This window comes from Onychomys torridus, chromosome 22 (genome assembly GCF_903995425.1).
Source record: "Onychomys torridus chromosome 22, mOncTor1.1, whole genome shotgun sequence".
NCBI lineage: Eukaryota > Metazoa > Chordata > Mammalia > Rodentia > Cricetidae > Onychomys > Onychomys torridus.
In genome coordinates, this window is record NC_050464.1 from 17,087,542 (window position 1) to 17,112,094 (window position 24,553).

A 24,553-nucleotide genomic window follows, 5' to 3' on the forward strand; every position below is an offset into this window, starting at 1 on the left:
GCTTGGAATGCCCACTCACTGCTGGTCCAGAACAGCCTGGCTAGCTGCATATGCCAATATCTGCAAATGTTCCTCCATGAAGGGTTAACTGTGGAACCCAGCCCATCCCTTACAAAAGAAGCTAGAATTCCACAGTCCGCTTATGGAAATGCACCATGGATGAAAACAACCACAACATGGGGGCGGGGGGGGGGGGGGCCAGAGTGTCTTTAATTCAGTGTTTACCCATGAGAATGACTCCCAGGAGTAATCCTGTGATAAAGTCTCTTCGGTCCATGAGAATAGAAAGAAATTGAATCAGAAGACTCTATTTCCAGCGGTATTTATTCAGTCTGGGAAATGCAATGGGCCGGAGCATTAATACCAGCAGGGGATTCCTCGCTCCTAGCGTTAAATTACTGTCATAATCGCTCAATTATTTCTTCCTTGTACTGTTTAAAATAAAAATCCATCACATTCTAGGGTGTGTGTGTGTGTTTTTTTCCATAGCATTTATTAGGTTGAGTGTTTAGGAAAATCAATTACAGTCAGTCAGGCATGAATTGATGAATGTTCTTGTAATAATTGTCAGCTGTTAAACCAAATGTACTTTCTTCTCTTCACCCCTTTCGTTTCCCTCAGAGGGCAGAGGTGGCACAGAGAGAGGCAGAGACTTTAAGGGAACAGCTCTCATCGGCCAATCACTCTCTCCAGCTGGCCTCACAGATCCAGAAGGCTCCGGATGTGGTGGGTAACCCTGGCCCTGCCCCCCTCCCCACCCCTTATCACTCCTGTCTCAACCCTTCCTTCTGGAATAACAGTTGAAGCAAGAATGATTGTTTGGTGGGCGTATTGGTTATTTCTCCCATTGCTGCAACAAAATACCCGACCCAGAAACTTGAAGAACGGAGTGGAGCGTTTATTTTAGCTCATGGTTCAAGGGTATGGTCCATCATGGCAGCAGGAAAGAGCTGCGGCTGCTCCCATCTTCAGTCAGGATGCAGAGATCAATGCTGCTGCTTAGCTGCCTTTCTCCTTTTTATCAACCCAGGACTCCAGCCTTGGGTGCTACCCCCAGTCAGAGTGGGTCTCCCACCTCAGCTAACCTACTCTGAACTCCCTCACAGACATGCACAGAGGTCTGTCTGGTGACAGGCGAGTCTAGATCCTGACATACCAACAGTATTACCAAAGAGCTGTGAATTCTTCATGGCTTAGGGACAGAACGTGGGAAGCGCTCTACCGATAATACTTAGGTGCCCTCATGGTTGCCATGCTGGGGCCCCGGGGTGTATGTACATGTCCTGTTGGTGGTGGAGGCCAGGGGTGACCAGATCTGAAAGGAGTGCCTCCCAGGACTTCACAAGGAACATGAGGCTGTCCTTCCAATGCGGCATAAGTAGCAGCTGGCCCTGAATGTATACAGTGGTGGGGATCTCACCTGAGAAGCAAACATCCAGGAAGAGTGAGACCCAAGGGTCCAAACTTTTGTCTTTCCTCTCTCTCCTTTTCCTGTCATTTCTTTATTTTGTGGTGTAGGAGTGGCTGCACATGTGTGAGGATCAGAGGACAGCTTGTCCAAGTCGGTTTTGCTCTTCCATGGTTTGGGTTCTGGGGCTTCAACTCAGATTGTCTGGCTTATACAGGAAGCACGTAATGCACTGAGCCGTCCCACCAGCCCTGCTTTCTTTTCTCATTTTGTTTTCATTTTCTGAGACAAAGCCTCACTACATTGGTTCAGGCTAACCTCCAGTTGGCGGTCCTCCTGCCTCAGCCTCCTGAGTCCTGGGATTACAGGTGTGCAGTAACATGCTCAGTCCCATGTGACTTTCCTCAAGTTAACAAGACTTCAAAGTTTGGTCAAGGTGGTCCTGAGTGAGCAGGTTCCGGGTGCCTTTGGTGGCCTTGAGTAACTGGCACTAGTGACAGAGCAAGGCAGTGCTGAGACACTTAGTCCAGACCCCAGCTCTGCAGTCTCTGAACTGGAGATGTGGGCCAAAGAGCCCTATCTTCCTGACCTTGTTTCTGTATCTGTAAAAAGAGGGTGTAGCTGGGCATAGTGTCAAACACATGGAATCTCAGCACCTGGGAAGTAGAACCAGGGAGATGTGGAATTCAAGGTCATTTTCAGCTACATAGCAAGTTCAAGACCAGCCTGAGCTGTATGTAACCCAATCTCAAAACAACAACAAACAAACAACAACAAAAACCCTCAGGAAGCTCAGGCAGGAGGATTGGCAGGATAGGCTGAGCTAGGCTACCTAGCAACAAGACTCTGTCTTAAAAATAATAATAATATTAAATATGGAGTGCCCTGACCATTTCAGGGTGTATAAGAAAGGTTCTTATGCAGGAGACCGTTACTTCCTTCATACTTCAGGAACACAATAACTTATTTTTCTCTGAAATGTCCCCTTTATTCTTCCTTACCCAAATGTAAATGCCCTAGGGACAGCACCAGGGCCAGCAGCTTCCCCGCTTCTGTGGCTGCCCTTGGTCAGGAGGAAGCCATTCATTTTAGCATGTCTAACAGGGCTTCTGAGCTAAATGTTTGGATTACAAAGAATCCTGGCACCTTACTGGGCCACAGCAAACCCAAACATTCCAGAAGGAAATGAATGTTTTTGCAGGTCGAGTCAGTTGTGGGGCCAGGGGTGGCTTCCACACTTCATCATGTGCTAAGTGCAGCACTGACCTGGCCTGGCTTCAGTCTGCCAGCCACACTGAGCAGGGGCTTCCCTGTCTGTGCCTTCCCATGGAGGCCACCACAGGCATGCACAGAACCAGCAGGAAAAAAAAATGGCCTGGTGGCCTTGGCTGGCAGAGCTCAACTGGGGAAGAGTAGAATCCGTAGCTATAGCAAATCTAGAAACAATGCTCCGAATGTCTCACAGAAGCACAAGGCACCCACATAAATGCCAACATAGTCCAAAGGTCCCTTTCCTTCATCCATTTACCTGCCACCCTTTCCTGGGCACTGAGCAAGACAGGATGCCCAAGAGAGCCCTTGTGAGATGTCTGCAGACAAACACTAGTTCAAGGAACAGCTGCAGCACACCTGGTCATCCTTTGGAGCCTGGCATAACTGGCATACTGGGAAACAAGGCCATCTGTGCAGCACCTCTCCGATCCACCCAGCTGACCTTGCTCTCCAAGCAGAGACAGGAACTGAGGGCAGCACGAAAGATAAGCAAGGCTGAGGAAGAAACTAAAGGCTAGCCTGGACCTACCCTCACCCCACCCCTGTTTGTGCATTTCCTGTCGCCATTATGCCTGTCTCTCCCATTCTTAGCCTCTAAAGTAACAGTCCCCAGCATGATTTCCCAGGCTCAGACTTCTCCCTCCATCTCAGCCACCTGGCCTTCTCCATTCCTTTCATCTCACTGGAGTTTCTGCATGTGGGAGACAGCTAGGAGCCAACCAAAAGGGTGTTGGGGTGCAGGTCCATATCTTGTTTGGCTCTTGGAGGGCAACAGTGCTTTTAATCAACTTGAACAAGGAATCTGGGGCTCAAGTACCTGAGGGTCAGGTGATATGCCCTAGATCCAAGAACTGCTGCATGTAGAGACTGTTTGAACCACCATCCCTGATACCTTAACTTGGGCTTGATCTACTTGATCTACTTAGGCTTAGATCACTTTTTGGCTGGATTTATAGACTCTGCCAAAGAACGCTTGAATGTTTGAGTCGCCACCCTTCAGAACTGAATGGATCAGATCAGTTAGAAAACATACATGACTCATACTGCACATGCCACCAGGCTGACCTCTGGCCTCCCTGCAGGTTTGTTTTTTTGTTTTGTTTTGTTTTGTTTTGTTTTTGAGACAGGGTCTCCTAAGAGAGTCCAGGCTTAGCCCCCAACTCATCATGTAGCAAAGGAAGACTCTCTGAACACCTAATCCTCCCACCTCCACTAACTGAGTGCTGGGCGATGGGTGTGTCCCACATATGTAATCTCACGGGTCATTTCTCTCATGTGTTCCCCTTCCCTGTGCCACAGCTAGGCTTTGCAAACCCTCTTGTGAATCTTTTAAACTTTTCATTCTGTTGTAGACTGATAGTCTTTAAGACAGTAAGAAATCACCAGGGTGCCAATTGGCTCTACAGCCTCTTCCACCTACCTGCCATTCTTGGGCTTACTTCACAGGCCCAGCTGAGACAGATGTCCCTTGAGACACATGGTGGACAGGGTGGTGTGGGTAGACTCTGCTGGAGACAAGCCAGCAGGGGATGCTCAGGGGCCCAGGTCAGAGGAACACGGAGCTATGACAAGTCCCTTCCCTCAGTCACTAGCTATCCCCCTTGTGACATGTGCTCTGGGATAAGCACACTGGGCACAGACTAGACAAGACCAAGATGAAGGAGCATGCTTTGTCCTCTGTGTGTGTGTGTGTGTGTGTGCGCGTGCGTGCGTGCGTGTGCACGCGCGTGTGTGTGTGTGTGCGCGCGCGTGCGTGCGTGCGTGCGCATGCGTGTGTGTGCGTGCGTGCGTGTGTGCGTGCGTGTGTGTGCGCGTGTGTGTATGTGTGTGTGTGTGTGTGTGCGTGTGTGTGTGTGTACTATTTCATTCTATGCAAGCCACACTTCAACCCCAATTCACATCATTCATACCTAAATGTGTCTACTCTGCAGAAAAGCTTCCAGAATTATCCAAGAGCCATGGTTACTCTTAAAAATGTATCTTCTTTGGTATTTGGTTGGGTACAGGGGATCACTGTGCATGTATCCCAGGCTGGTAAACTCTCCATCCTCTGCCTCAGCCTCCCAAGTGCTGAGATCACGTGTGTGCTCCACCACAGTGGTGAAAGAACTGCTTGAGTCACTGGAAACTAAGTTACAGACTGCACTTGGCTCATCTGTAAATACCTTTCTGATTTAGACGTTTCCACACAGGATTTGGGGGTGGTGGAAAGGTTTTGTTGTTTTGTTTTCAATTATTTTATGTGGATGGGTGCTTTGTCTGCATGTATACTTACGCACTGTGAGAGAGAGTCCAGGGCCAATGGAGGCCAGAAGAGGGCATCGGACCCTGCAAGTTCAGATGCTTGTGAGCCACTATGTAAGTCCAGCCAGCGCTCTTAACCTCTGAGTCACCTCTCCAGCCCCCTTCTAATATTCTTTGAATATTTTATTTCTTAATTTTATGAGAATGGGTGTTTTTCCTGCTTGTATGTCCGTGCACTATGTACATGGAGACCAGAAGAGGGTGCTAGATGCCCTGGGACTGGACTTAAAGACAGTTGAAAGTGGTTATGTGGGTGCTGGGAAAAGAACCAGGGTTCTCTGGAAGAGCAGCCAAGTGCTCTTAACAACTGACCCATCTCTCCAGGCCCTGAAGACATTTTTTAACAAATACTCAGGGGCCAGAGCAATGGTTCAACCGGTAAAGGCTCTTGCTGCTAAGCCTGACAAAAGTTGTCCTCTATCCTAGACACACACACACACACACACACACACACACACACACACACACACACAAGGGCACATGGGGTAGGAGATAAATGAATAAAAGAAACCACTCATTTATCATAAGCATTTCTAAACATAGGAATCACCAATGTGTGTATTCCTTGTCTTTAAACTCTTTATTCTAGTATGGGAGGGTGTTAAACACCTATAATCCTAGCATTTGGGAGGTAAATGCAGGAGTTCAAAGCCAGCCTCCCTACATAGCAAATCCAGCCTGAGGTACATGAAAGCCATCCTCATTAAACCAAAAAGCAAAAGGAAAATACCGGGAGTCAGTTTGCCAACTAACATACTTGTTGTAGGTAAGAGGACACTGGCTCCCACTAAGGGTTAAAAAAATCCAAGTGTTTCCACAGAGTTCCAGGCACTGTCATCTGAGCCTTGCTGTTCCTCTGGTTGGAACTCCTTTCTCCACCGAACACCCCCTCACACCCTTCAGGTGTCTGCTCACATGTCTCCACTTCAGTGAGACTTTCTTGGGCCAATCTACTTTAAAGCAAGAGCCTTTTTCAGGCATGGTGGTGCACACCTTTAATCTCAGCACTCGGGAGGCAGAGGTAGGCGGATCTCTGTGAGTTCGAGGCCGGCCTGGTCTACAGTTCATTCGCCCCACGCCTACCTAGCACAGGTAGATTCTAAGAAAATAGTTGCTCAAACAATGGAGCCCGGTGAAAGCCATGCAAAGGCGGGAAGCTATGTCTGGCCCTGAAGCCTGCTGGAGCACCCCCATACCTATGTGCCTTGTGCCTCAGCTGCAGGTGGGCAGGTCCCCAAGCTCCCTGCCCTAGAGCTGGTGCTGTTTCGTCATTGCTTGCTTCTTCCTAGGAGCAGGCCATAGAGGTGCTGACCCGATCCAGCCTGGAAGTAGAGTTGGCTGCCAAAGAACGGGAGATCGCCCAGCTGGTGGAAGATGTGCAGCGACTCCAGGCCAGCCTCACCAAACTGCGGGAGAATTCGGCCAGCCAGATCTCACAGCTGGAGCAGCAGCTGAGCGTCAAGAATAGCACACTCAAAGTAAGGGCACGGAAGGGACTCGAGCATGTGCAATGGGGGTCAGCAAGCATGGATGGGCTTTCATGAACATGCTGGCCCACACAGGAAGCTTGGCAACCTTGAACCCATGTCAGTTCTGAGCAAAGTCCTAGATCCCTGGGACAGGGAAACTGAGTCTGACCTTGCTACCACCCCTGGCATTTCCCTCTCTGTGTACCTCTCCCCTACATCTTTGGCAGATACCTGCCTGCTCCTGTCTGCCCACTGGACTGCTTCACCGCCTGGGACCTCCCAAGACTGCATACCACCCAATGCTGCTGGGCACTCCCTGTAGGGGGCTTGGCAGTCAAATCTCACAGTCAAGGCCATCTCTGCAGGCTTCTGTGCTTAGTGGAGCACAGCTGGGCATCCCAATTTTCTCCTGTGCGAGGACCCAGTTCACAAAACTCTGGTCTCCGTAAAACTACACAAGAGCCCAGGGCTCCACAGAAGTCCTATCTGAGGCTCTCCCAAGCTGACAGTTACTTCTTTGCCTCTCTAGTATGTACCAAAGCCCAGTGGCCTGGAACTCGATGTTGCCCCAACTCATAGAGCCATGTGCTACATCCATTCTGTCCCAGTGGACTTCTAGGCAACCGAGCAGAAGCTGGCTTCTAAGTCTTTTTCATAAGACAGAATTCCTAATGCAGAACCCAGAACCTTTTACATGTACTAAATAATAGTAATTACACTTCAAAGTATTTGCAGCCAGTCGAATCAAATGTAATTTGAAGACAGTTCTGGAATCCTAGATTGCTAGGTGTCAGGGCCAGGAGGGACTCCTGGGAGGTATACTTGGCAGACAGGGAGGCGAGACCAGCACCATGCAGGGCTCTGACCAGGCTGGAGGGCCTCTCACTGTTGCCCCAGGATTTTCACCCAAGGCTGACCTGTGCTTGCTGGGTGTCTCTTCATTCAAACATGAACAAGTGACTGCCTGGGGCAAGCACTTGCTGTTCAGTAGATGAAGCAGATCTAGCTAACTATGAAAAGTGCAAGAGACTAGATTGAGATGGCTCAAGAGTAAAGAGTACTTGCTATGTGAGCATGAGGGCCTGAGTTCAAGTCCCCAGCACCATGTAAAAACCCTGGCATAGTTAGGCACATGCCTGTAACCCCATTGCTATGGGGAGCAGAGACAGGAGGATTGCTGGGACTTAGAGGTTGTTAGTCCAGCTTCAGTTTCAGTGAGAGACTGTCTCAGGAATATGGCAGAGAATGAAGACTAGGACATCAATGTCCTCCTCTCCATCTGTACACATGTGCATACTTAACACACATACATACACATACAATAAAGCTAGTCGGGAGGCTGAGGTGGCAGGAAAGTCATTAAGCGTAGAGGTTTCAGGCCACCCTTGACTGTTACTGTGAGACCTGGTCTCACAGTATAAAAGAAGGGAGGAGGAAAGGACACAAGAGACCTTTTCCTTACATGACGTGATTCCAGCCTAGCGTGATGGTGCATGCCTGTAATCCCAGCTCTCAGAAAACAAGGGCAGGAGAATAGCCTATGAGTTCTAGGCCAACCTAGGCTACATAGCAAATTCTACCTTGTTTTGAGACAAAGTCCTTTTACTGGGACCTAGGACACAAAGAGTTGGCTTGGCTGTCTGGCCAGAAAGTCCTAGGTATCTACCCGTTTCAAGCTCCTGCACTGGGATTAAAAGCATGCCACCATGCCCAGCTTCTTTATGTGGCTTCTGGGGTAGACTCAGGTCCTTATGCTCACGCCACAAGTTCTTTACTGGGAGGTTCATTTCCCCAGCCTCTTCTCCTCTAGTGTTTTGTTTGTTTTGTGTTTTGATACATGACCAACTTTAACCTAGAACTCAGCTTTGCCTCGGGTTTATGGCTCATGCCAGCAGCACCCACAGCTCTCCCAGGCCAGTTTCTCTTTTGCTTCTTTGGCAGGGTGTCTTCTACTTGCTCAGAAAGTGCCTGTGCCCAGGTGTCTCTGAGCAGGAGGCCCTGGACTTGGGTAGACTCAAAGCCCAACATTCCCTGCTCTCAGCTTGCCCAGCTGGCCAGTATGAGAGCTCAGGTCTGCGGCCTCGGCCCAGTCTGACTTAAGGTATTGCCATCGCTTCTGACCTGGTGATGGCACATCATTCCATCATGTGTCTCCTCTGTCCCAGTAAGGGCTTGACTCAAACACCCTGCCCGTGCCTCCCTGGCAGAGCTGCAGACTCTCAGCCCTCCAGTTCTCATGCAGAGCAATTTCATCTCAATCAGCTAAGGCTCTAATGTTTGCCTTCACATACACACAAAATGAAACAGAGTTGCGCAAATTAATGTTCTTATCGTGTCTTGGGGGAATTCTTTAATACTGCGTAGTTAATGAAACAATCCAGTGATGCTTCTTTCCAAAATCATCTTCCCTTCCCTTCATCTGATCTAATAATCAAAACATATCCTCTAGTAATGAGCCTTCTGATTTTAATTGTTTTAACCCCTTGTTGCCAGAAGTAAAGATGGCCCCCATACATATCAAAGCCACACACAGAAGGCCTCAGAGGCCACCAGATAGGCAAATCCCCCTCCTATATCCCACAGGGGTAAGGTTGATTGAATAAGGTAACTTCTTGGGGTTTGTTTTTGATTTGAGAGGTGTGTATGTGTATTGAAGACAGGATTTCACTGTATAGCCTTGGCTGGCCTAGAGTGCTAAGTAGACCAGGCTGGCCTTGAACTCACAGATAGCCTCCTGAGTACTGGAATTAAAGGTATGTGCCACTATGCTCAGCCAGGACTTTTTTTTTCCCCAATATGCATAATTTATAGTCTCTGACCTAAACTAAATATAGATACAATCATTAGGAAGATATTTTATGAATAAGACCTGTCACCTTCTCAACCTATCACTAGATACTTCTACAATGAGAAACTTTACCCTTATAGTCACAGCTCCTATAAAGCCACAAAGTACAAATGGGTTTATTTTACCCTGTGTGCCCTTCTCCTCCTCCTCCTCCTCCTCCTCCTCCTCCTCCTCCTCCTCCTCCTTCTCCTTCCTTTTCTCCTCCTCCTTTTTCAGACAGGGTCTCATGTACATATTTGGCCTGAAATTCACTGGCCTTGACTTCCTAATCCTCCTGTCTCAACCTTCCAAATGCTAGGACTAGAGGTGTGCATTTACTATGGGACTTTTCTTCCTGGGTTGTCTTTTTCCATGGTTTCCCTTCGCCCATTGTTGTTATTGCTGTTTGTTTGCTTTTTTTTTTTTTCTTTCCTTCTTGGGACCATAGTTTTTCACCTTTGGGGGGATTCCCAAAGATGTGCTAAGGGTCTGGAATTGGGGTGCAGCCTAGGAGGGGCGCTGTAGCTTTCAGCTGGCCTTGAAGCCTTGGAACTGCTGGTAGTTTTCCTATGCATACTATACAGTGCAGCCTTAATCTGTGAAACAGATGAGTTGTTAACAGTCACTTTGAGAGAGCAAGTCATACATAGTTGGGGACTTTGTGGTCAAGACAGGGTCTCATGTATCCCAGGCTGTTCTCAACTCACTCTGTAGCCAATTATGACCTGGAACATCTGCCTCCACCTCTGGAGTGCTAGGATTACAGGCACAGCACACTATGCCCTGGTTATGTGACGACATGGTGCTGGGGATGGGACCCAGGGCTTTGTGAAGAATTGCTGTGTAGGCATTCTACTGACCGAGCCCCACACCCTTAGCCCATGGTAGAACCCTGAATCCTGACATTGGTGGTGTTTTACCAACACATTTGGCTGGCGCTGTCTGTAATTGGACATCCCAAAGAACTCATTATTTGCTTCTCATGCCCCAGCATGTTAACTGTCCCATCCTTCCTCCACCATGAGGTTTCATATTTCCTAGTTTCTCCTGGCCAAGGTTCTGCTCTTTCCTACAGACATCGTGGTGAGCTCATCACCATCCGTGTCTTCTCACCTTTAAACAGGTGTGGAAACTGGCTTATGAGTGAAGACTGTTTCAGTCTGACAAGTGCTCAGCAGCACTGTGCCTTTTTGTGGTGGATAACTCCCAGTTCATAATTAATGAAGTAAACCAGCCACCATGACAGGCAGCTGCTTTTGATAACTGTTCCACGGTTCTGTCAGAGCACTCTTCATGGAGAAGCAGTACAATTAGCCAGTCACCTGCATTGTCTTCACTGTGGCATGGAAAAGAATGTCACTAGTACCTTCAATTAAAAATGAGTGTTTATGGAAAAGGCTAGCAAGCCTGGCTTAGATGTAGCTCTGTTGATTGAATGCTTGTGTAGCAGCTGGGTTCCATCCCAGCACTGCATAAACTGGGTGTACTAGTGCATGCCTAAATCTCAGCACTCTGGAGGTGGAGGTGAGAAGATCAGAAATTCAAGGTCATCCTTGGGTATAAAGCAACTTCACGGCCAGCTGGGCTACATGACCCTATCTCAAAACAAACAAAGAGATCTGAGCTAAGACTTAATTAGGCACTCAGTTTATAAAGAGACTATCATAGGCTAGCAAGGTGGCTCAATGGATAAAGGACCTGCCAGACAGCCTGTGTTTGATCCAGTTGCATGGAGCGACTGAAGCCACTCCTATCTTAGGAGAAGGCATGGACTCTAGGGTCAGGGCCAGGCCAGACACACTCTGAGTGTGGAACTAGCTGTGAAAGGCCCCTCCTCCAAGCTCCCGGCACTTTGTTTCCCCAGGATGAAAAATGTCACAGAATTTACAAGATAACTAGTGGGGTCTTCTGTAAGGCTGTCTGAGTAGAACATGAAATTTCCATGGAAGCTGTTCAGTTCTGCTGAGCACTGCACTGCTATACTAAAACACACTGGCCAAGTGGCTGGGGTAAAGGCACCTGAATGCAAACCTGGCAATCTGAGACCCACACAAAGGTCAGAACCAACTCTAGAAACGCTGTACTCTGACCACACACAGACTGGTGTGCACACCCATATCCACACATAATAGTAGTAGAAAATTTTATTTTATTATTTTTATTTATTTTTAATTGTTTTGGTTTGGGGTTTGTTGTTGTTATTGTTGTTGCTTTTTCCTGCTTTTTGTTTTTCAAGACAGAGTTTCTCTGTTACAGTTCTAGCTGTCCTGGAATTCACTTTGTAGACCAGGCTGGCCTCGAATTCACTGATATCCTCCTGCCTCTGCCTCCCAAGTGGTGGGATTAAAGGTCAGGTGCATACAGCTTCCAGGCTGCTGAGATGGCTCAGCAGGTGAAGGGACTTTCCACACAAACCTAGCAACCTAAGTTCAGTCCCTGGGACCTACATAAAGATGGAAGAAACGAACAGACGCCACAAATACTGCCCTTTGACCTCTACACACATACCATGGCACATGGGCCCCGCACATAAGTCATGCATACAAATAAATACACATACACACAGTACTAATAAAACACCAATTTTTCTTTGAAAAATTTTTCTAGATCTCATGCTGCCAACACTAGCCTTGAAATAGTTATGTAATGGAGAAGAGCCTTGACCCTCTGCCCCACCCCCCGCACCCCTCACCCTCACCCCACCCCACCCCACCCCACCCCACCCCACCCCACCCCACCCCGTCTCTGCTTCCTGGGATTGCAGGGGTACAGCAACATGTCCAGTTTGTGTGCTGCAAGGGATGGAACCCAGAGCTTCATGCACTCTGCCAACTGAGCTGCTTTTCCAGCCCAGTTTTTATCAGCCCCATCCCCGGGTGACCAAGAGTCTAACACACTTGGCAGTAACAAGAAGTGCAGCCTTGGGAGTGGTCTCCACCAGTTCCTTCCTCCCAGGCGCTTTGAGCCCCCTGCTGCAGCTCATTTTATGGGGGAGAAACATACCAGCTGCCCCAAAGATGCCTGGTTTGTTTGTGAGACAGGCTGGCACTCATGCTGGCTGGCCGTCTTAGACTGTGACACCCACATCTGCCTTCCTCCCTGCTTTGTGCCGTTCTCGGGCAGTGACTTGACGTGTGTGTTCACATCTGGCCTCCCGAAACACTGCAGATACCGCTTTCCAAGGGTGGGCGGTACACTAGTGCTTCCTGCTCCCTGACGGTGAGGAGAGGAATGAAATATCACTTCTTTCAGAACACCTTCTGAGAGTCTTTATGGGAAAATGAGTGCCTACCACCCTCCATTTGATTATCCCTGAGAAAACCATCATCATTATAAAGTTAGCAAGAGATACTTAAAAGGGAACAAGGTGGAGCAATTTTATGCGATGGGAAATACACAAGAACTCTGTCAGCAGAGGCAATGGAAGAAAATGAGCTGAGTGGATGTGGATAAGAGAAAGCAACAGTCGCTTGGAAATGGGCAGGTTCTGGTACAGACGGGCTTTGAGGCTGATGGACCAAGCGAGCCTTCCTCCTCAGGTTTCAGAATGTTCTCCACTGGTCTCAACCAAAACCTAGAGAGACACTTGCTATTCAAAAATAGCAAGTAAGGTGCTAGCTGCTGCTGAGACATTGGAAATTTTTCAGCCAAACTTGGAAACATGATGACTCATCAGGATCGTGGCCTGCAGACTCATGGTTTACCTGGAGTGGCCCCATCTCCCCAAGGCCTCAAATACATGAAACAGGTTTTAGAAATAAGCACCTGAGACTTACCATGTGACCCCAGGAAAGCCTGTTGGGGTAAAGATAGCCATGGATGTATCCCCCACAAGTTTACAGAAACTCTGGACTTCAGCATATCATCACTCTAGAAATACACTGTCTTGCCCCAGACAGCAGTGGGGCTATTCCCTGTCAGTCAGAGCCATTCCCACAAGAATGAAGCTGGTCTTCAGTGAGCCACACCACAGAACTGGCTCCTGTTGCCCAGACCCTAATGTCTAAGTCTCCCAGAGTGAACATGCTTTCTTCCTGGTGCCTGTTTAGCCCTCCATGGAACAACTGAGGACTGCTTTCACCAAAATTGCAATTTTACCAGGCAGTCAAACATATTTGTTCAAAAACTACATGATGCCTTAGAAATGTTAGGAACAAGACTCTGCTTCCATTTACTGGCATTTACACACAGTGGAATTTTTCTACCTTCGCAAAGCTTTTCCCTTCTCTGTTACTGAGTTTTATACCAAAACTTCTGGTTGTGTGTCCATGCACATGTATATGTGTGCATGTGCACACACACATGTACACTCACACCAAGTCATAGGGAGAGAAGAGAAAGGCTGGCTCCCATATTGTTGACTCCCTGAATACAGGGTTGCTCACAGGGATTGTCCTCAGTGAAGTCTGGCAACCTCCTTTAAGACATGGCTACTAATAAAAACCCTTCTGTTTCAGCAACTGGAAGAAAAACTCAAAGGCCAGGCTGACTATGAAGAGGTGAAGAAAGAGCTTAAGTAAGTATGGAGAAGCATGGAGCCTTCCGTGTCTGCTGATGAGTGCCATCAAAGCGGTACCCAAACCCAATCAGCCACCCGGCATTTTGACTGTTCTCACTCAAGACTCTTGCAGGGCTCTTGGTGGTTGGTTGGTTGGTTGGTTGGTTGGTTGGTTGGTTGGTTGGTTGGGTAGTTGGTTGGGTAGTTGGGTAGTTGGATGATTGATTGGTTGGTTGGTTGAATGGGTGGGTGGTTAGCTGATTGTTTTGTGATTGAGTCTCATGTAGCCTAGACTGGCCTGAAACTCCATATATAGCCAAGGTGATCTTCCTGCCTCCACCTCCCAAGTGTTGGGATTACAGGCTTGTACTGCCACATCTGGTTTTTGCTGTGCTAGGACTGGAACCCAAAGCCTTTTTAATGCTAGGAAAGCAACCTACCAACTAAGCCACATCCCCATCCTTCTTTGGACTTTGAGACTGCATTGAAAGTGTTCAGCATGCATGGAGTCAGAGCAAATGCTGCACTTGCAGCAATTGTGCAGTCTGAGCTTGTTTCTCGGGAAATCCCCAAGCAGATGCAGAGTGGAGGAAGGAGACAGTAAGCCAGTCTCCCTTGGTACTAATGCCTGCATTTGAAAGCTTAGAAGGTCCCTTCTAGCCCCTCCTGCCTCTGACTCCTCCTCCCTCTGAGCCTGAGCTCCCAACCCTTAGCCTGTCCCTCTGTCCTTTAGTTCACGGCATTCCCAGCTCACTGACCCTGTCCTGCACACCCATGTGCAAAGCACAGGGCTCCCCCTTCACCCCTACTTGGCTATCTCCAGCTACCTCTTGGCTTCACCCTCTGTTCTTTCAAGAGTGGTCAATGCTGTGAGTGATCTCTGTAGGTGCCTGTCTTTACACCGTGATTTATAATCAAGATGGTGCCCTCAAGGCCGTCTTGGCCTCTCCTATCCCCCATCCCAGCTGTACCATGCAGATGCCTGACTCCTTTCATTTTACCTGGACCCCCTCCATATCAGTTCCTTTTCTTGTTGCTGTGACACAGTCCCTAACAAAAGCAACAGGAGGGAGGAAGGGAGGATTTGTCTTGACTCGTGGTCTGAGGGCACAGTCCCTGGTGTCAGGGAAGGCATGGTGGAGGAGCAGGAAGTGGAAACACACTGCATCCACAGCAGGGAAGCAGAGAGAGGTGGATGCTGGTGCTCGGCTCACTTCCTCCTTCTTCTCAGTTCAGGTCCCCAGAGCCAGGGATAGTGCCACCCATATTCACACCGGGTCTTCCAGCTCAGTTAACCCAGTCTGGAGACTCCTCATAGACAAGTGCAGGGGGATCCTCCTAGGTGACTCTAGGTCCTGTTGGGCTTGGGCTCCGCCTTTTGTCTATCCATAGGAAGCACCCACACACACACCTGACCTGTGTCCCTCCTTCCTAATACAGGGTCACTTTTCCAGATACCCTGGCTTTCCTAAGACAAGCCTGCCCCTCCCACGGCTTTATTCTCCATAAATCCCAACCTCCTTTTGCTTGCTTATGACCTCCTTCAAACTTCCAGTGACACCCTTACACTGCTCCTCTCCACCTCCGTCCCGCACACTCTCCCTCTACAGGCTCTCTTCTCTTTCCCTCCCCCCCACTCCACCAGCAGCTCCTTGAATAAACACCCAGTGTTCCGCCACCATTTCTGTCCTCTAAGCTCTGTACTTGCCCATTTCCAGCTTAGTGACATTCATCTTCACCTGGTTTGTCCTTCCATGGCGTACTTATTTGCCCTTCCTTTCCCTCAAAACCTGAAGAAGGGCTAGTGAGACAGCTGAGCCTGGACAACCTGAGTTCCATCACCAGAACCTACCATGGAGGGAGAAAACTGAAGCTCAAAAGTTGTCCTGTGACCTCTATACATACACACACACAAATAATAATAGTAGTGATAATAATAATAGATGAGTGATTTAAAAGTAAGCTCAGTGCATGATATGGTGGTACTGGCCTGAAATATCAACTCTCAGGAACCTGAGGCAGAGGATTATGAGTCCAAGACCAGCCTGGGCTACATAAACAAGATGCTGTTTCAAGAAAAAAAAGAAACTGAACCTTCTAGTTTTGAGCCAAAGAGTGTAGCAAGTATGTTGCCACACATCTATAGTAATAAAACTCAGGAACTGGAGACAAGAGGACCAGAGGTTCAAGATCATCCTCAGCCTCGTGGCGAATTTAAGGCCAGCTGACTGCTGAAGATCTTATCTCAAAAAGCAAAGCAAAGCCAGGCAGTGGTGGTCACGCCTTTGATCCCAGCACTGGAGAGGCAGAAGCAGGTGGATCTCTGTAAGTTCGAGGCCAGCCTGGTCTGTAGAGTAAGTTCGAGGCCAGCCAGGGCTACACAGAGAAACCCTGTTTCGGAAAAAAGAAAAGAAAAGAAAGAAAGAAAGAAAGAGAGAAAGAGAGAGGGAGGGAGGGAGGGAGGGAGGGAGGAAGGAAGGAAGGAAGGAAGGAAGGAAGGAAGGAAAGAAAAGTGCAGTAAACAAAACAAACAAAAAGAAAACCACTGTTGTGCGATCTTTGGCCCTACCCTACCCCTCTACCCCTCCTATCCCATGGCTAGACCCCGTCCTCCAAGCTCAGCCTCATCTGACCCTCACTGCCTTTCCAGAACTGCCCATCTGGCCCCACTCCCAAGTTACCATGTTTTTGCATCTACAGGCTCCAAAGGCCTGTCTTTCCACTACCACCCCCCTAGGGTGACATTTTTAAAAAACAGCTTTTATTGACAATTTCATACATTTGTACATGTATTTTGACACACTCATGTCCTTGAAGAGAAAGAGTCCACTTGCACAGATTGTATAATCTGAACACCCTGAGCCTTGTTAATCCTACATAGGCTTCGATTTTTTGTTGCATGTATTTATTGTGTGTGTAGGTGTACATGTGTAGAACTTGGGACAACTTTCAGGGGTCAGTTTTCTTCTATTTTGTGGGTCCTGGGATTGAACTAGGTTCTAAGGCTTGGCAGCATACAGGGACTTGGGAGATGGCTTTGTAAATAGTGTCACTGTGTCAGCATGAGGACCTGAGTTCTATCCCTGGCACTCAGACAATGCCAGGCAGGACAGTATGTGCCTATAATCTAAGCCCTGGGGAAGCAGAGTCAGGAGGACCCCTGGGCCTCACCAACCAGCCAGTCTAGAGCAGACACTTAACAACCACTAGCCTTTACATTGTATGTGTAAACACATATGTGAACACACGTCTCTCTCACACACACACATATGTATAATGAGAGCATAAGAACATCAGACCCATGGGCCTAATCTTCTTGTAGCTCCTGGCTTGTTCAGGTAGTCTAGAGCCCCAGCGGTCTGGACACAGCCTGTATTGATTGCTAAGTAAACAGTGAAACAATACTTTTGCCCCCCACCACATGTGGGGCCACAGAGGTCTGCCCTACTGATCCTAAGCCACCCCTGTCTCTTTCCTCATTCCTAACAAGCACCACTTCCCAGAGAGCACATGAGCAGTGGCCATGCATTCCCTCCTTCTGCCCTCCCCTCATAGAACTTCCCATTTCCTAAAAGCTTTACAAATCCATTCAGCTTGCAACAATGTGATGTCTGTATTACACTGTAAAATGAGGCTGAGCAGACCTGGTGTGACTTCATATGGAGTGATTTACATGCTGGGCGAAAAAACCTTTTGCTAACCAACTGCTAGTTGAAGACTGGCTCTTCTAAAGGCATTATCAAATTCAGTTCCTGCCAGGGAAGTTGTTAAAGTTGTCAGCTTCTCAGTGCCTGCAGAGCAGGAACCAGAGCGCTAATGCCTATTGAGAGGCCACTGGGAAAGAGCGTAGTTGAAAGTAACCATGTGTCTTGCCTTTTTCAGCACCCTGAAGTCCATGGAGTTTGCACCATCGGAAGGAACAGGGACGCAGGTACACCAGCTCACTTTGTTCCCAGGGTGATGACTGCAGCTGCTGGTCACTACTGGCCCCTGGGGCTCTCATCTGCATCTCCACACTGATAAGAGGGGTCTGGCTTACAGCTACTAAGTCCTTCCTCAAGAGCATTTCACCAGCCAAGTGCACACCTGCAATGCCAGCACCGGGAGCTGAGGTCAAAGGGTCAGGAGTCTGAGGCCAGCTTCAGCTAGCCCATGAGATACTGCCTGAACAATAAAAAGGAAACAGAGAAGGAGAGAAAGGATGGACTGATCCTTGTTGTAGGTCTGGAGACTCGGCTGCTTAGGGTGCTTACCTAGTATCATGAAGCCCTGGTTCCATCTCCAGCACTGACAGAATAAATGGGGCATGGTTGCATAGGGCTGTAATCCCAAGACTTTGTAGAGACAGGTGGCCAAAAGTTCAAAGTCAACCTTGACTACTTAGTGAGTTTGAGGTTAGCCCTGGGTTCATGAGACTATCTTTAAAGGCAATAACAAGACTTGACCAAGTGAAAGCAAATCATCTTCAGTGAAGAGAGAGGCTAGTGTTTGCCAGGCTCCTCAGCTGGCCCTGGGGAAGCTGTGACTTCATTTTGGGCTCATAATGATAATTTCAGGGGCTAGGTTGCAACCCAGTGGTAGTGTGCATGTTCAGTATGTGTGAAGCCTTGGGTTCAATCTTAGCACCAAAAACATCAACAAATATGTGAGGTTGTGTTGAAGATCAACCCCCAAAAAAGCTTGGCCTGGAAATACAGTGTACTTACTGCCTTAGTGGCATTAACTCAGGGGACATGTAACAGTGTTACCCTGTTAATCTGGAAGCCAATTAAAATTTATATCTCCAGCCATGTATGATGGCACATACCTGTAATACCAACACTCATGAATAGAGGCTGGAAGAGCTGGAATTCAGGGCCAACCTGTGCTACATAGCAAGTCCAAGGCCAGCCTAGACTATGTGAGGCCTTGTTTCATATACACACAATATGTTAAATATATCCTAACCAAAAGTGATAGTGCATCCATAGTCCCAAATACTGGAAGGCTGAGGCAGGAAGATTACTTGAGCCCAGTACTCTGAGGCTAGCCCAGGCAACAAAGCAAAACAAAAAGAAAAGTTGTCTAAAATGTATAAAGCCTACATCACAAGTATAGTCTTGCTCCCCTTATCCAGAAGGCAGCTGCTATCTTCACAATGGACAAAAATAAGACAAAAACAGGTTCCTCATTGCTTTCTGACAGGGTCAGCAAATAGTGTCCAGGCTTAGACTATGAGGATATAAAAAATAATTGTCAGCTAGGAAGGTGGCTCAGCAGGTAAAAGACTTACCCTGCCTGAGGCCAGGAATTCAGATCCCCTGCACCCACCATGTAAATGTTGGGTGGCTGTGAGGGCCCACCTGTAATTCTAGCCTTGGAAGGAAGAGAGAGGAGATTCCCCAGAGCAAGCTGGCTAGTGAGACTAGCCATATCAGCCAGCTCTGAGTTTGATTGTGAGTCCCTGCCTCAGTGAATAAGGTAAGTGATTGAGGATGATGCCTGAGATCAACCCTGGGGCCTCCACACACACATGCATATGTACCCACATGCATGAGTACAGACACCACACATAACATACACACATGAAAAATGGGGAAAGAATATCTGAGTCTAAAGACAAAAATCATCTCAACTAAGTCCTTTTTTGCAAGAACCTTGAGTTTTTTCCCTTGCGGAAGTCAAGTCAGTGATGCATGTTGCAGGGTCATGGAAGCTGAGCTGGGGAGTGGATGGGTTCAAGGTGGCCCATGGTGATCCCTGCTCTGCCTTGTGCAGGACTCTACCAAGCCCCTGGAGGTTTTGCTCCTGGAGAAGAACCGCTCGCTGCAGTCTGAGAACGCCACGCTGCGCATCTCCAACAGCGACCTGAGCGGTAGGTGGATGGGCATCACACACACTCTGCTTGGTTCGCTTCCAGGGGTCAAGGACGAGGAGGGTGAACCTTACATCTGGGTTTGTGTGTGCATGATGGGAGCGCCGCTGGGTGACCAAAGACTTGTCAGACTAACCCTGAGTGTTTAATACCCCACTCCTCACCGCTCTGCCCCACCCCGTCCTGCAGTGAGATGCGTGTGCGCCACATCAAATCTCCAGGGGTCAGCTAGGGGCCTTATGGAAAGGTCCCAGGAGGGACACCTGAGGATGTTGGCTTTCTGATCTTTTCCTAGTTGTTCTGTGAACAGGCCAGGGGTAAAAGCAAGCATGGCCTCCCTCTGGGGACTCTCCAGGGTGTGCTTTGGGAGGTCGCCGGCCCTTCAGTGGTACTTTTCTTTCTCCATGAGGTTTTCTTTGGGGACACAGTCCCTCCCCCATCCTTAGCCTCTCATTTGTGCAATCTAAAATGGTGGAGTCACTGACTGCTTTTGGATTTAGCAGCTGGTCAAAGTGTGTAACTGTGATCTGGACTCCAGTGGCATTGCAGTTCTTAAAATGTGCGCGGCTTCGATCAAGGGGACTCAATGGGTGCATCTGCCTCAGAGCATGTGGTGTGAGCGACCCCATGGGTCCCCAGGTGTCGGTGTTTGCTGGTCCTCGGGCAGAGCCTTTGGGGGTAACTGCGATGCTAGAAGCCCCGAGACCTGTCACCTCTTTCCCGTGTGTGTTACCGGAACTTTGTCAAGGGGATTCTCCCGGCTGCAACGTACAAGAAAGGTGCAAACACGAATGCATGTGGCTTGTTTTGGGGGGCCTCATTTGGCCAATTCACAAATTCAATTGAAAAATAAACCAACACACCACTCTGGCCCTTGTTTTAAAAAAAAAAAATTGAAAAGAAAAATCTGCACTTTTTTTGTGGGGCACACTTTGCATTCTGGTCTTGGTTTTTTTCCCTTTTGAATCCCCCATAATGCATTCTGTTTGCCCTTCCTTGTAGGGTCAGCCAGGAGAAAAGGGAGAGACCAGCCTGAGAGTCGGCGCCCGGGACCCTTGCCGGCCTCCCCTCCTCCTCAGTTGCCCCGCAACACGGGGGAACAGGTTTCCAATACTAACGGTACACACCACTTCTCACCAGCGGGGTTAAGTCAAGACTTTTTCAGCTCAAACCTGGCCAGCCCCAGCCTACCCCTGGCTTCTACAGGAAAGTTTGCACTAAACTCTCTTCTCCAGCGACAGCTAATGCAGTCCTTCTACTCCAAGGCCATGCAGGAAGCCGGAAGCACAAGCACGATTTTTTCAACAGGTCCTTACAGCACAAACTCCATACCTTCCCCAAGTCCGTTACAACAAAGCCCAGACGTAAACGGCATGGCCCCCTCTCCCAGCCAATCAGAAAGCGCTGGGAGCGTCTCAGAGGGCGAGGAAATTGATACAGCAGAGATCGCCCGGCAGGTCAAAGAACAGCTGATAAAGCACAACATTGGACAGCGCATCTTTGGACACTATGTCTTGGGACTGTCTCAAGGGTCTGTGAGTGAGATTCTGGCCCGGCCGAAGCCCTGGAATAAGCTGACTGTCCGTGGCAAGGAGCCATTCCACAAAATGAAGCAGTTCTTGTCTGATGAGCAGAACATCCTGGCACTTCGTAGCATCCAAGGCAGACAGAGAGGTGAGACATGTCCATGTGTGCCTGGTGCAGTGCTGTGTGTATATGTGTGTGTGTGTTTGCGTGTGTGATGAAACATTTGTACATCACATCAGGTAAAGTGCTCTTCAGTTCTACCCTATCTAGACTTCAAGGGTCAGCCAGCAGGAGCTAGAAACCATTAGATTTGGGAACTCTAGCCTTGCAGAGTGTGGCCAGCACCTTGCGCCCAGTAAACTCAACATTTCACTGCTCTGTGTTGAATTAGAGAAAGTTCGGTCAAGCCTGTCGTCTGACAGGCTTAGCATCCCTGGGTCCACTTGGCATCAGGCGCTGGCTTCCCTTCAGGAGCAGCTCCTCCGGTGCCATCCAGCTCTGTCCCAACAGCACAAACAGCTGGAATCCTCACAAGGCCCTGGCTCTGTGGGGCAAGCTTGTCATAGCTACCCTCTGCCTCCTTCACCTTGGAAGAGAACAGGTCCCATGAACGTCCTGCATCATTTATGTCCAATTATTGATTTCTTTTTTTTTTTTTTAGTGCCACAGACAAAACATGCCTGCCTTCAATAAATCACACAGAAGTTTCATTCAATTCCCTTCCTTCCACACCCTTCATAAAGTGATAGAAAGTCAGACATTCCCACAGTGTAAATAATTCCTTCCTCCTTAAGAACAGGGCCCCCTGGGCAGAGTCAACAGTGACATAGAGGGACATTGTTTTCAGCCACATTCGAAGCACTCTGAAATTTAGACTCCAACTCCGACAGGAGATGATAAACAAACAGCATGAGTTTACACCAAGGATGCAGCACAGTTTCTGGTAGTTAACTGAATTGGATGTCTCTGGATGACTAATGTGAGCTCCAGCACTGACTGGCAGGCAAGCACCTCTCGCTCCCTCTGCCCTTCCTAGTGGTGATGATGTCGGCTCTCCTCCTGCAGTAGACCCAATGCCTGGAGGAAGGTTCTAGGAGCTCCCGTGTGGCCAGGAAGCCTGGAGCCCTCTCTTTAGAGGCAGGCAGGCGGCTCAGTTCTCATGTCACCCAGACCATGTCGTCGACGCCACCATCCCGGTTGTTTTGTTCTTACCGTACTTGTTTTTCAACAGAGAATCCAGGCCAGAGCCTGAACAGACTCTTTCAGGAAGTACCGAAACGAAGAAATGGGTCTGAAGGTATGTCTCAGGCAGGTTTTCTCTTTGCAGTCAGTAACCTAGGAAGCAGCATGTCCTTAGCTGTGTATTTGGGTTAAAACTGTGCATTGTAATTCTGGCCTGGAACCTGATGGAAAAACAGCTAGTAAGTATAAAACAAAGCACGGGTTCAAAGGCGACCAGCCCCTTTCCTGTTGAGCTGCCAAAGCTAGACAAGCCATACCCAAGGCCTGTCCCCTCAGCATCAACCCTCAGTTTGATTCCAGGGACACCATGCCTGTTTTCTCAGAAGCAGGTGACAGAATTCTTGTATCTGAGAAAAATCAGGTGACCATGTCAGACCAGCTATTGCTGCTTCCTCAAATTTTTATCTCTGACATATGTCAGAAATCCCATGATGTGTTCAGATTCCAGACAAAGCTGGTTCTTCTGCAGGTATTGGTGAGCCAACCTTCACCATGCTCCTTTAAATGGCTCCTTCCCAGAGTGTCCTCATTAGTAAATGGTTTAATGTGACATGTCTACTGAGAAAGGTAGTGGACAATGACAATGTCTGGGTGGCTTCCACAAAGATCTGGGCCCAACCCATGAGTCCTAGTACCTTCAGGGCATCTGCACATGTAGCTGCTATGCAGAGTACCTCCATGTGACCAAAAGAATGCATTTGTGTCCTTAGGGATCTCAACAGGTTTTTCTCCCTTGTTGGCAAATTTCAAAAACACAATATATAGTTATAAATCTAGAAAAGTTGATGTTCACCTTCATCCCTCTTCACCTGTCACATCCCAGTGAGTAATTGGTCTCACCCAGGGCTAGGGATGTAGCTCAGTCTCAAAGGTAGAACATTTACATAAAATCTCCTAGTGCAGAGCCAGGACATTGCTCAGTGGGTAGAGCACCTGCCTAGAATCCCCAGTGAGGGGCTGGGGTGTGGCTCAGTGGTAGAGCACCTGCCTAGAATCCCCCAGTGAGGGGCTGGGGTGTGGCTCAGTGGTAGAGCACCTGCCTAGAATCCCCCAGTAAGGGGCTGGGGTATAGCTCAGGAGTAGAGTACTTGCCTAGAATCCCCCAGTGAGGGGCTGGGGTGTGGCTCAGTGGTAGATCACCTGCCTAGAATCCCCCAGTGAGGGGCTGGGGTGTGGCTCAGCGGTAGAACACCTGCCTAGAGTCCCCCAGTAAGGAGCTAGGGACATGCCTTAGTGATTAAAGTGCCTACCTAGAATCTCCAGTAAAAGGTTGTGGCGTGGCTCAGCAATAGAGTAATTACCTTGCATGCCTAAGGCCCTGAATTCAATGCCTAGTAACACACACACACACACACACACACACACACACACACACACACACACACACACACACACACACACACACACTGGAGAGTTCAGGCTCAACCTTTTACCTTTGCCTTTCTTCCATGTTTATGTTAGGAAAAATAAATGTACAGAGCCTGAATGTAGTCTCAAGCCAAAGCTTTTTAATAAAAGCTCATGTAAAAGCATTGCCTTTCAATTTACCTTCTTTTCCTATACTGTTCTAAATGACTGGTTGCCCCGTGGCCAAAGTGTAGCTTGAGTGATAAGAAAGCCTGTTCTGCCAACAGAGTGACGTTGACCCTGAGACAGATTCAGCAGGAAACCTTCTGCTGGGCAGGCATGTCCCACAGCCATGCCACGAGATCACACTTGCAGCAATTAGGGATGAGTGGAAGATCATGCCCACTCCGGTCAGTCCCCAGCCTCACCTGGGGCCCTGTGTCAGAATGTCTTCTTGGTGCAGTGTTTATTTCCCATTTGAGGTCTGGCTTCCATGTCATCCCTGTGACTTCTCCCTACAGGTAACATCACTACCCGGATCCGAGCCTCCGAGACTGGTTCTGATGAAGCGATCAAGTCCATCCTAGAACAAGCCAAGAGGGAACTTCAAGTGCAGAAAACCGGTAGGGTTTCTACTTTCTCCAGCACCATCTTGAGACTGTCATGGGTGTTCTCAGGAGCAGTAATCCATTCTTTGTCTTCTCTTTTTAAGTCGATACTGCTTTGATGTTTTCATAAATTAAGCATAGACAGAGGGAAGCATGATCTAGATTTGTGTTTCCTCTTTCAGGGGGACAGGACAGTT

The 24,553-nt window shown here is 48.5% G+C and overlaps 1 protein-coding gene across 8 annotated transcripts in view; it reads left to right on the forward strand.

Moving 5' to 3' along the window:
* Positions 1–24,553, forward strand: part of Cux1 (cut like homeobox 1) — a 331,979-nt gene that overhangs the window by 241,096 nt on the left and 66,330 nt on the right. For 2 of the 8 annotated variants that reach the window (XM_036172590.1, XM_036172592.1), the window contains exons 10-14: positions 622–726; positions 6,274–6,462; positions 13,738–13,796; positions 17,661–17,709; positions 19,536–19,632. In XM_036172590.1, coding sequence (XP_036028483.1) covers positions 622–726; positions 6,274–6,462; positions 13,738–13,796; positions 17,661–17,709; positions 19,536–19,632 — 499 coding nt within the window. Of the gene's footprint in view, positions 1–621; positions 727–6,273; positions 6,463–13,737; positions 13,797–17,660; positions 17,710–19,535; positions 19,633–20,634; positions 21,307–22,390; positions 22,457–24,269; positions 24,372–24,553 lie in introns of all 8 variants that reach the window. The other 6 variants (XM_036172591.1, XM_036172593.1, XM_036172586.1 and 3 more) reach the window with 5 other exon arrangements.